The following is a 12,719-nucleotide window of genomic DNA, read 5'->3' as shown; positions in this document are numbered from 1 at the left end:
TGTGGCTAGACAGAAGAAATGTACTGAGAGACCAGATTATTATATTAACATGCATAGACAGTATCTACATACAAGACCAAAAAGTACTCCTAAATCTAGATATGCCCCAGTCCTATCCTCTCTCTACCGCAGGATTAGACAATCATTCCCCTTCCTACGTGCCCCTGCATACACGTTAAGAACCACAAACATGCTGGCTAGAGGGAGACACTAGTCCTCACAAGCTGGGAGACTGAGGACCAGAACTGCAGGGCATACAGGGACCCTTGCTGCATATATATGCACCGAGATTCACGTCACGAACAGCACAAAGCTGAGCAAGAGTTTTATACTCCTCTCTGGTTCTGTGATTCTTAGCTAAGATAAAGTGTATACTGCCAACACTTCAATTCATGAGTTATTTCAGTTTGCTAGGGAACAAGAAAAGTAGGGTTCAATGGCAATCAAGCCATTCCACTTTTCTGGTTTTCTCTGAATCAGTGTTTCCCAGACCTTGGTCTTCAGGGCTACAGGAAGCAGCTCTAAGCTAAGAGGTACTATTTCAGAAAAGTGTTTTTGTTAAGGTATTCAGTGTGAAATTGCTAAATTTGCTTGGCAGTCTCTAAGAAATGGAAGATAGAAAGCAACATACAGCTTCAAGAAACCAAGAATCTCTGGAATATTTGCCTCTCAAATCTAATACTTCCCCATTCAGGTTCCCGGATAGTCACTAAAGTGAGACAAATAGCAGATCTTGTTTGCCCCAAGCAAGCTGAAAAAGTGACAGAACAGGGAGTAAGAGAATAAATTATTCTTTCATCACAAGTATTTTAGGAAATTATACTTATAATGGAAAATGAAAATACCATTTTGCTTTTCCCGCTCTTCTCTGCGCTCCCTGGCTAGTCTTTGTCTTTCTTCTGTTCTTAGAGTGGAACCATCTATCACTGTCAAAAAAATTAAAAAAAATAAAGACAGGTAATTGTCAGTTATTTTGAACATTCAAACTTAAATAAATTAAGTAGTTCTAAGTCTAAACTACTGAAAGGATTGTGGAACATCCTGAGAGAGATATATATCATCAAAGCACTGCACGCTTTATACAGAGATTAATGTCATCCGTAAAATTTGGAAGAGGCTGACTACCCTTTCTTCCCTCTTTCCATTCCCCCACAACAACCAATCCAGTATCTTTAATAAGAGCAGCAGAAAGAAGACACAAGATTAAAAGGCCCAACATATATACCCAAAAGAAAGCCTGAGCAGAAGTCAGTCATGTTGCGAGAACACACACTTACTCGAAATTCAGTTCTGGTCCTTACTCTTGTATACATTAACTCCTATGATGAAGAAAGATAAGAATCCAGGAAAACTATCTGTTCCCAGATTGAGTTTACCTGTCATGACAAATCTAAAGTGCTTTAGGATAGGCTAGTCTGCAGGCTCAGCAGAACCAAGACTTCTTGAGCCTTTGTAGGTATAAAAACTTGCATTTCACGCAGAAGCAAACTGGTAACCAGAACAAAACACACAAAATAAATAATTTACCTTCACTGTTATGCCCTGCTGAAAAGATAGGCAACTTTAGCAAATGAACTCTGAGTGAGTCAAGACCAAAACCTGTTATCCAAACCAGACCTTTAATGAATCCATGAAGCATGCCAGGTGCTTTATGCTCTGATCTCTCCTGGAGACAGACCATGAAACTTCTTTTAAAAAGACGTTTTATTCATCCCCACCACCTCTCCCTAGTGAACCCAGTACTTCATTATAAACAATGACCAATAATTATACCTGGTTTAGTTGCTGTCTTTATGTTTACTGAGGTCTGGACTGTGACAGGGCTAACACCACTTTGGCTTCTTCTTTCTTCTGCTATGGCTTGGGCTGCAGCAACTGTGAGAAAGAGTCATTCCGTATTAAGAAAAATGATCTGCAACTAAATCTCATGAAAGAAAGACGTGAAATCTATTTAAGGCTGCAGAACCTTTTATTCTATAACTAAAATAATTCTATAACTTACAAACAAGAAAAAAATCCCTTTAGGAATTGCAGTGTATTTGTATTTCATTTCAAACACTAATCTTCCTCTCTTGACAGAGAGAGAGAGAAAGGGAGAGACAAAACTTATCAAATGTGATTTCACACCTGGCACAACTTTTTTTCATAAGAACGATGGTTAAAAAACCTTTTGTTTTGAAACATGTAGGCAAGGACTATATAGCTTCCAAAATATCTAACTTGTTTAATAATGAACTTTTGCAAGAAGAGAAACAACACTGAGTAGACTTAAGAGTCTGACTTGCACTTAATAATATAGTCTCTCTGCTACCACATTCATATGGGCAGGCTGAACACATATATAATAGACTATTAGTACTGGTAGAATAATATTGTCAGGAGACGCAAGCAGGGAAAGCTTTAAGATCTTTCACTACCCCATGACACGAAACAGAAAGTGGATTAGCTGTATAAAGCAAACCATTAAGGAATGCTTAGAAAGTATTTCTAGAATTGGATCTGTAGGAATGAATCATAATTATAAATTAGACTCCACAACAATAATTGGAGCACTTGTGCAGAGACCCTTTCACCTCATCTGAGTTTTACCAAGGTGAGTTCAGTGAACTGCAGGGGCTGCGAGCCTCAGTGCAGAAATCAAATCCTGGCAGTATAATTTCATTAATTAACAAAACCCATTAAAAAGTCAGGAGGACAATTTACTGTATCACTCTGCACAGATCTTTCTTTATTTTGGTATCAGCTTTCACTTTAATCAGCCACCTTTCAGGGTGTGAAGGTGAAGCGTTACAAGGAAAGCCGGCAGGCAGCCCAGCACACCCGGCTACCCATTTCCCTGCCCAGCATTCCCGGGAGCGGGAGCCAGCTTTTCCCACAGGCGACACGTTTCCTCCTCATTGCTGCCCAGTCACCTTGGGTGACAGACATGAGGAAACCATTTGGACTCTCAGAAAAGCTTAACTTTGGGGAAAAATACAAACAAACGAAAAAAAGGGAACAGACCAGACAGCACCACACCGAGGCAGCTCAGCCACATTTGCAACAAACTGCAATACAGTGATTTAAAACAATGTTAACACCTGTTTTAAACAGAAAAGGCAATCCTCAAAAGTAGCATGCAACGTTCCTTGATTTTAAGCATAACACAAGGGACAAATAGTATAATTTGGTGTTATATTTAAGAAAAAGAAGACAGCTTTGTCAGTGATCTCAGCCTTCCCCTTAACAGAGCAGCACAGAATGCAAAGGAGGAAGGAAGAGTCTCTCTCTGCTCCATGCATTTCCATGACAACTAGTTCTGTCATGCTAATAATCCTCCCCAAGGCTGTGCCCAAGAACAATCACCTCCAAGTGGTTAATCCCATGTGATGGCAGTGATAAATGCTGATTACAATACTTATTCAGCAACTCTAAATTGTCACCCGCAGCTGTTGCCATGTCTTGAATTAATTTTTCATTGCAGCACCAAACAAAAGTCTTCCTCAACTCTCGCCATTACATCTCCGAGGCGCTTTTCAGACAAACAGGAGACCAGATATACCGCGACATGGCGAGATTACCAATTGGCAAAGAGAACAGCTTAAAAAAACAGAGCACATTATAATTTCACTGTGTACGTAAACGTCAGTCAAAAAGCTGATTTTGTGCGATACAGCATGCCACGCAGGCAAAAATATGAATCCAGCTCAGTGCATCCACCAGAGAACAAAGTTTGCAGTCACATATCCTGAACCCAGCCAGACTTGCAAAGAGTGCAATAAAAACCACAGCCCGTTGCAGGGTTTTCTGCGAGCAAGCACACGTCACCAGGACATTCACCTCCAAGGGCACCTTTGCAGAGCACAAAGGCTAAAAGAACAGAAGCCACTTTAAACACGACTTAAAATTAAGACAAATACGGAAATCCAATTGCACCTTTTCTTAGTCTCCATGGGGCGCGGGTGAGGAGGGACAGGAGGGGTACAGGTACACCAAGCCGAGGAAGACAGGAATGAGCACAACAGTATAGATTCACCCTGCCCACAAACAGGTTTATCTAAGGCCAACACTACAGTTTTGCCTCAACTCTCAGAAATGTCAAACATCCAATTTTTTTGTAACAAAGCTACAGTAAGAAGAAAGCTGTAATTTAAACAGGTACAAAAATAATCTTATTTTACTTGCAGATGTATTTTATTATTAGAAATCTTGATGAACAAACCAGTCACAATGGATTTACGGGATTATGTATTTATTCATTTTAAAAAAGAAACAAATACTTGAATAATGTTCACGATGAGGAAGTGTCAGTTTAAAAAATGTGTCATAACTGCAAGGCAATTAGTCCATCTTAAAAATATAACTAAGGCCGAAAAGAGATTACTTGAGATTCTATAGAAGAACAGCAAAGTAGGTTAGAGAAACGCTATAACTTGCAAAGGACACAGAGGGGAAAAAAAGTCTTTAAATACTTAGCAGAAGTATTCTGCATGTCAGTTAAAATATTTATGTTCACTGCTTCAATGTCCCAGAAGTTGAATAGAAGCCAGGTGCTTACAAATTTGAAAGCAGCAGATTTAAAGGCACTAGGAGTTGCACCTTCGCCTCACGCAGATGTAATCCATTTAACTCCCCTCCCGCTGAAAGTTAGACCTAAAAGTGAACTGGGGATTTAAACAAAAGATTACTAAAAAGGCCACAGTCATCACATTTGATGCACCCCCAAGATATGTGACTGAACAGCCCAAGTTCACCAAGGCTCAGATCAACAGAAAAGTTTAACAGCCTGTCTGATTTTTATGGTAAATTTAAGATAAAAATTTATTTGTGAGCTTTCGAAACCAACATTCTGCTGCTGTAAGAGAAAATGAAATTGCATGCTGTTGTGCAACCTTTAAAAATACACTGTTTTTATTTTGCTGCAATATGAATAAAGAAATTTTAGCTTTCAACACTTTTAAATACTCTTTGGCACAGGACGCTGACAGTTTCTTTAGTACAGTTTTCTGTAATGAACATTGTCATCTGCGATGGAGCAAAGCTTCACGGAACAGAATTTAACACAAAAGCGATCTCTCTCTGTAAAATGAGCCTAATACTTCCCTCAGCAATGACGATAGCCAGAAAGGAAGACCAGGTAACAGCCGTTTCACTGCCACCCATGCCACCTGCCGCACTACTGGGGGATGCATGCGTGGAGATATTCAGCAAAACTAAATTTCATTTCTATTCTGAGCTCCCCCCTCCCACCGCAGTCACTAGAGGTTTCAAAACTATCATTTGTGATGAGCTCAACGTGTGTGCTTATTGTAGAGTAGTCTACCTTTAAATACTTCAGCTAAAATTAATAATAGTACAGGCCACGTCTAGCCAATAGCAATATTTGCATTCATGCATTCTAAAATAGGGTCATTTGGAACATAAAATGATTAGATGATCTGAGAAGCAGTTTTCCTACTGAACCTTCATCCCCACTTAACATTATGTATCTGGTCAAGTATATTATGAACAAACCAAAGCAACCAAAGCATCAAGACCTGGTCACTATCACTACTTGGGCAAGACGCCAGATAAAACAAACTATGCCATTTCTTTCAAATATCTTTTAGCTCATAATGTAGCCAACAACACAAGCGTGACGGTGCTTCCCTTGCACGGAGCTTGACGGCACTTCCCTTTGCTGCTCAGGTTTCCAATATGCCCTGATGAGACTGGTGCTAAAAATAAAACCTGATTTCTATTTCTGCCCTTGCCCTGAGGTAATACTCTTGGCCCCTGCCAAGAAAGACTGTCAAAGGACCCACACAGATCTTAGTAAAACTCCCTGGGAACTGAACTGGCTCTGTCCCTAGCAAGGTTCAGGACTTCCATTGCATCTTCTTCTGACCAGCTCTTCCACTCTTCCTTTCCCATACCGAGACAGAGAGAAAGCAGAATGTGCCGATTTTCACAGCCATCCTTCTGGTACTTAGGATTTAATGACTCATTATGGAAACAAACAAACAAAAAAATCCCAGGCTAAGTCTTTGAAACAAAGGTTAGGAGATTATTGACTCTCCTGAATATTAAGGATTGTTATTCTAAATGTTATCTAAATCAAAATGTTTTCAAAAAAGCTTAAAGCAGGTAACAAGAAGTCCATAAGCTATGCATAAAACAATAATGAAATCCATCTTCCTTAACAGATATATCTGCTTTTAAACTTAATTGTGTCAAATCTGCAATATGCCATGTTTGTCTTGCTCCACTACAGCACTTACTGTTTGCCTAGCTGCTAGTGATCTTTTTCTGCAATACATTTCAGATCCTCTTTCTTTCAATAATTTTTTTGCACATGCTCTTAGGGAAGCAGGAGAAGTTAGGATTCTGGTTTGAGACTTCTGCGCATTTTCCTTTATGCTGATTTCCACTCAGTAATTAACACAGGTTAGACACATGGCTGCAAGATGATACAATACTGACAGGTACTGTTTTTACATCATCAACCCTTGCTCAGAGGACCCAGAACAAGGATGCTCCCTCACATAAACAGGTAGACAACACAAAGTTTCTAACGATGGACAGAATGACCCTCTATGCTATCCTCTTTTCCCTCTTTTCCTCTTTCTTCCTACATTTTCCCGGTAACCCTCATCTCCCACTTCGGGCTGCAGGGGCTGACAGGCTCCTTCTCCACAACCGAACACACAAGCCTCCCAGTAGGCAGCTCCTGACCGACCAGCTGGGAGGCAGATGGTTCTCCTGTTGTGTCTGGTCACTCACCAGATGGGAAGCACACAGACCTCCGTTAAACAGCACCCGCCGTCTCTCAGCTTCAGCAGGCCAAAAGAGCTTCGTGTTGTCTTATCCTTACTCTAGATTTTGTTTGCACTTTCATTTTACATTTGTTCCCTATATGTGTTACCTATTTTATTACATTAATGTGCTTTTTTCTCCCACAGAATTTGTCATGGTAGTATTTAAGTCCACTTCTGCAACTCATTCTCTAAAACAATCTGGTTTCCTTGTCAAGTGTTCAAGGCAGCTTAGGATGATTTCTTCAATTCATCATAAATACAGATTCCACTGCAAAATTGCTCAACACAAGCATTTCTTTGTAGTGCTTGAATTCACAGGTCCACAAATAAGCACTTGAGACGTTTTTCCAAAAATATAAGTTATTACTTATCCTTAAACATCCCTACTCAGATCAGGAGCTGGTAACATCAACTCCTCCCCCATAATTAACAAAACACTACTTATTTTTAATAAGGCAGTCTACAAAGATACAGCAGAAGCGATCTCCAAGACACGTGACCATATTCATTCAGCCTAAGGCATGCTCAGAGAGGCCCCAGTATGGTTGCTCGTTAGAATAATTTGTGGGTTGATCTCTGTACACTTTTCCCACGGGGAAGAGCACGAGCTAAGCCGAACTTGAAGGTAATAAGAGCAAGGAATCAAAATTTGTCCTTAGAAGTAGCATCCATCTCCAAAAACTTTCTATGGTCAGAGACACTATATTATTGTCCAAAAGCAGCGTATCTTCAGCGGAAGGAGTCATTCTCATTCCTGCTGTCTCTCTTGTTCTCTTATTTTAACCTTGCCCACACTGCTCTGCCAAGAGTTATGCTCCTCTCTACCCAGTGGTGAGGCAACTGCCAGCACAGCGCTTAGAGAGGAAGACGAGGTGCCACCAGCTCTCGTGGAAGCCATCGTAAGGCTGGTAGGAAGCACTGCCCGTAGCAGCTGCGCTTGAAGGCTCTTACGGAGCTGACAATCTAAATCCACCCCCTTCTCTGAAAAAGAGACTAGGCTTCACAATTTGGGTTTTTTTTTATTAGTAAGGTATGCTATTACTCATCCCCTGAAGGACATGAAACTGAACTGTGGCAGATACTCTATTCTCAGCTACTCACTGGCTTCCTGTTTCCTTCTGTTTCTCCTTTGCCACTGTTTTTTCCTCACAGTTCTTCCTCACCTTTGCAAAGTCAACTGAAAAAGCTTTGCATCTAGCAAGATCCAGTTTTCTCCAGGCCTTTTTTTAGAAAGGATTCCTTCGCCAATCAAATTTGATATGATAATACGATTTGTACAAGACGGCATTTCAAAGGGGATAATTCGCCAATTCACATATTCCCAACTCTCTGCAAGGTTTAATGCAACTCAGATTTCCCTGCTCTACGTGGCATTAGTTATTAATCTGTTTATTGCATCGTGCTTACGAAGCTTATCTGCACAATGACCTCTCTTTAGAATTGATGCTTCCTACATAAAGAATATACAAGCCTTACAATCCCATCTGTATTCCTTAGCAAATGGCCACACATTGCCATTGTTTCCTTGCTGTCTAGAAGCACAGTGTTATTAAGACACAGCTACAGGGAAGCCAGGGATTTGGGAAGGCTGGAATGCTCATTTTGTTTCTCAGTGAAAGAGCAAGTCACTAAGATATTTGTACTCTATGTAAAATTCTCCACCAGAATACATTAAGGTTGCATTTTTGATCTAAAGAGAATTTTCTGCACAAAGTTTCTGTGGGTTGGCAACCGCAAACTCCTCTTGCCAACTGCAAAACAAACAGAAGTTGCTTTCATCCACCTTGGATGATTTCTTTTAAAGAAATATTAGACACTGACTTTAATGCTGATGCAATAAACTCGGACTAAAAGTACCTTCTGAACCTCCATAATTGTAACAGAGATCAGTATTTACCTATTTCTGCATAGTGGAAACTCCAATATTTCCTAATACATTGGCCTAACTGAAAACAGTTTATGTGATAAATATACTCTTACATTACCTGAAGTGGATTCACAGTGAAACCTGAGAGTTATGCACCATAAGCTATACACTTACATATAGGTGTATACAGATTAAATACTCCAAACCAGACAGAATTAGACACAGCTTTAATAGCTGCACAGGGAACAAAAAAGGTAAAATGGTGGAGGTTTAAAGGCAAAGGAGAGGATTATTTGTACCCTCTCTGCTGTACAGATCATTTTCTTTCACTGCTAATGCTTCCCAGTGCATCAGGCTTCTGGAGTAAATTTGGAAAAAATATAACATATTCTGTGCCTCATACTGGATCGGGTTAACTCATGTGAGAGCAGTCCCACGTCTGACCTGCAGAGCAGTTTAGTTCCCACCGGCGCTTCTAGCTCAAGTGTCAGCAAAAGCTAAACAGAGGCACAAATCAGCTAGCTCCACTTTAGTCCTCCAGCTACGGAGGGGCCTCAAACTCATCCGTTCCCACACCTGCACCTTGAATTCAGCCTGCTGCAAAAAGTAACTTCACGACAAACTTCTAGTTCTCTCTTTCACATCTGTCTTCCCCACTGTATTATTTCTTTTGTATTGCACTATCTGTAACACTGGAAATCAGCTAGCGTCTCCTGTCTCCCACTTCCCCCTTTCCCGAGCAGCCTGGTTCCTTGGCTTGTTTGAAGCATTTTCTGGCGAACGCTTTTGTCCTCTGGTCTGCAGGCTGGCTATTGTTCAGCACCCCCAGCCCAAACAATGCCGCCAGTGACCCAGCCTAGCACTGCAAGTCACAACCGACTTGAGACAAACCCTGTAAAAGCACCATTCTGAGCTGTTTTCAGATGGAAGGATAATAGTTCCTTTACACGACAGCAGTGAAAACTGTTGCTTTTGCCTCTTACACTGGATGAATTTCTTATGGCAGCTTCAGAACTCAGCCCGACACTGTTTCTGCTTCCGAACGAGAGGGGCTACGTTGGCATCACCTCCACGAGAGCGGCCTCCAGGCTAACACAGCACTCAAACGCAACCGTGCATCACAACAGCGCAGGTTAACAGGGTGTTGTAACGTCGCAAAAGCACAGGCTAGAGCAGAACACAGTGGTACAAAATGTACATGGAATTAAACTGTAAATCCTCCTACAACTGAATGCTTAATCTAAGCAATTAAAAATGGAAGTTCTGATAAGAGGCATTCCCCAAAAATAATGCAAGACCCCAGGGAACTAATCAAGAACTGATCCCTGCCCAAAGAGCTTAAAGAATGGATAAGTGAGAAATGACAGATGGGTGAAAAAAATAAGTAGGATAAAAAGGCAGAAGAGGACAACAAAGAGTTAAGAGACTATGTTTTTGTTTAATAAACTGAAGGCTCTGTTCATCTTCTGCTTATTCATTATCTCATGGCAGAGAAGTCTTCCAGAGAAATCTGAAAGTGAGTAAGGTAACACTTCACTGATGTGGTCTGGAGACTACCAACCCAGGCTTTGAACGTCCAAAACACAATGTATGTATCATTGACCAACATTATGCCACAAACTTATGGTTCTTTAAGAAACGATCTCAACAAAACTAAAGAGAAGACAAACTTTACATTTAACAGAACACATTTATTCATTTCAGTTCTTTAAATATACTGTAGATTCCTATTCTTGTAACCAACCTCTCTAACTTTGGAGAGGTATATTACCACCTAGAAGCTTTAAGACACTTGCCCAGAAAAGGTGGTTCAAAGGATGGTACAGTAGCTTTGCTGCCTCCCAAGATTTAGGTCAGCACATTTAAACACTGGTAGGTGTCAATAAATTAAGAGTCAGTTAAGTACTCAAAGAACAGTATTTTAACGTTCCCTTTGAATGAAGAAAAGGGAAAACACTGTGAGGAAGAGATGTAGGTGCTCTGAACACTGCTAGTGGTAACTACTTTCTTCAAATGCAACTATAACTGGGGAATCCTTCACCTGCAAAGCAGAAGCTCAAAACTGACTGGAAAATGAAAATTATTTAGAAGAAAACAAATGCCAAGCAAGTAGGCCAGCTTTCCTTAAAAAGCAAATGGTAACACCCACTCCTTTCCATTGTGACGGACACGCATGTATAGGGTGGATTACTGGGGCATTATACATGGCGGCTAATGGCTCTCTCTTTCAAATTAAAACACATCGAGCAGCATTTGATTTTTTCCACGAATCCCACACTCCTAACAAGTTAATCACTAACATCTAGAACAGTTTTAATTATTGGATGGGCATGTGCAAACATATCAAAAGCATATCATCAATTAAGAACTACCTGGTTGTAAGCTGTATAATTAGAAGCTAAATGGCTCTAATTCATTTGTGGTAGACCAGGAATTTGAAGTCTCCAGTTTGTTTTTAAAACATTGCAAGTCATCTGATAAGTCATATTTAGATAAGTCACTTAAATTGCATGCTCAGAATTTTAATCGTCAGGGTATCCTTTCACAATATGACTGCACGTATCTCTGATTAATGAAGTTTAATTGAAGATATAAGTATTTAGAGATACTTCTGCAATTATGACTATCTCAGAGTATTGCTGCATCTCTCTCACACAGTATCCCAGTACTTTTCTTCTAAAATCTCTCAGCGCTTTTAAGAACTGAGAATTAATAATAGTATCAGCACTTTTCAATAAGAACACCGATAGGCACGTTTTAAGAAAAGTGCACAAAGAAGAGGCAGTCCTTAATCCCAGTCGCATTTTAAGGCTTTGTATGCTTAGGGATAGCACAAGCCATGATATCTCTGGGCTTCTGCCATTATACTAGCAATCCTTGCAAGACTTGTTTAATACTTTCATCTGAGTTGAAGCATGAAATCTAAATGTATGCTTTGCAATTTTAACACATAAAGGACTATGTAGAGAATGCAACATTCTATATGAGAAGTTTCCAAACACATGTTGCATGTGGTATTACTTGAGATTTTTTTGGGCTTGACAGCAAGGAGGATATTTTTCTTGAATGCATTTGGAGGAATGTGAAGAACTTAAAAGTTTTAAATTAGAATAAACTCTTTATAAACCACTTACAACTGGAAGTAATCTTCAAAATGTTAAGCACCTAATACGTAGCATACATCTTTGTGAATCGGTGTGAAATTATTTCTACTCTGTACTGCTATATTTCCACCAACAAGAAGAGAATGAAATTAAGACTAAGTCATTACTATTACGTTAAGTTCTCAGCCTTACCTGGGAACATTCTCTCACCACCGGGTCCTACGCGACATCCCATTTCTGTAACAGTGTTATGCATTTATCACCTCGGCACTCTGTGAAGCAGTATTACTACTACTTCCTTGCAGGGAAAAAAGCAGAAGCACGGAGAGATCTTAAAGAACTTCTCCAAAGTTATTAGGAGTCTGACAAAACAAGAAACTGAACGCAGAGCTAGTGAATGACAGTAGCACCCCAGCCACTAGGTCACTTTTGCTCCACATACTGAAGCAGTGTGAGTTGCTCGTGCAAATACCACAGGTAAGGCAGAGCAACTGAATACTGAAGATGTTTTTACCCTAGTGTCCCCACGCTACCAGGAACCTGGCAAAGGAATGGCTTCAGCCATTCCTTGTCTAACAGCTTCCCAGACAAGTTTCGAAGCCCACTCCTGCTCGCAATCACTCTGCAAAACCCCGGGGCTTTTGAGAATCCAAATTAAAAAGTAAATTCTTCCTTCCAGGAAGAAACTCCGATGGAGAGGTTAATTCACCAGTTGTTTGACAGTGAGGTGCTCTGGGATCCCAAAGCACATTCTCTACACACCACTCACCCTCCAGTTTACTAACTCCTGCCATGCGACGTTGCCACCAAGCCCCTGCCAAGGAGCTCTATAGTACTTCCATATTTTTTGCTATTAACTTGCGCTCTTAAGTCAGACTTTATCAGACAACCATTACCTAGAGATCACACAAATCAGCACATGTTCCTGACTACTTGCCTGAGCAATAAAGTTTCCCTATTAGTTATTCAGTC

General features: G+C 40.4%; 1 protein-coding gene across 1 annotated transcript in view; it reads right to left on the bottom strand.

The window, feature by feature from the left end:
* Window positions 1-12,719, bottom strand: part of MAP7D3 (MAP7 domain containing 3) — a 47,919-nt gene that overhangs the window by 31,744 nt on the left and 3,456 nt on the right. The window contains exons 2-3 of the mRNA XM_064518315.1: window positions 1,774-1,875; window positions 846-926 (exon numbers count right to left, since the gene is read on the bottom strand). Coding sequence (XP_064374385.1) covers window positions 846-926; window positions 1,774-1,875 — 183 coding nt within the window. The remainder of the gene's footprint in view (window positions 1-845; window positions 927-1,773; window positions 1,876-12,719) is intronic.

This window comes from Dromaius novaehollandiae, chromosome 11 (assembly GCF_036370855.1).
Source record: "Dromaius novaehollandiae isolate bDroNov1 chromosome 11, bDroNov1.hap1, whole genome shotgun sequence".
Classification (NCBI taxonomy): domain Eukaryota; kingdom Metazoa; phylum Chordata; class Aves; order Casuariiformes; family Dromaiidae; genus Dromaius; species Dromaius novaehollandiae.
Note: the sequence above shows the minus strand (reverse complement) of the source record. Positions and strands in the feature narration are given on the sequence as shown.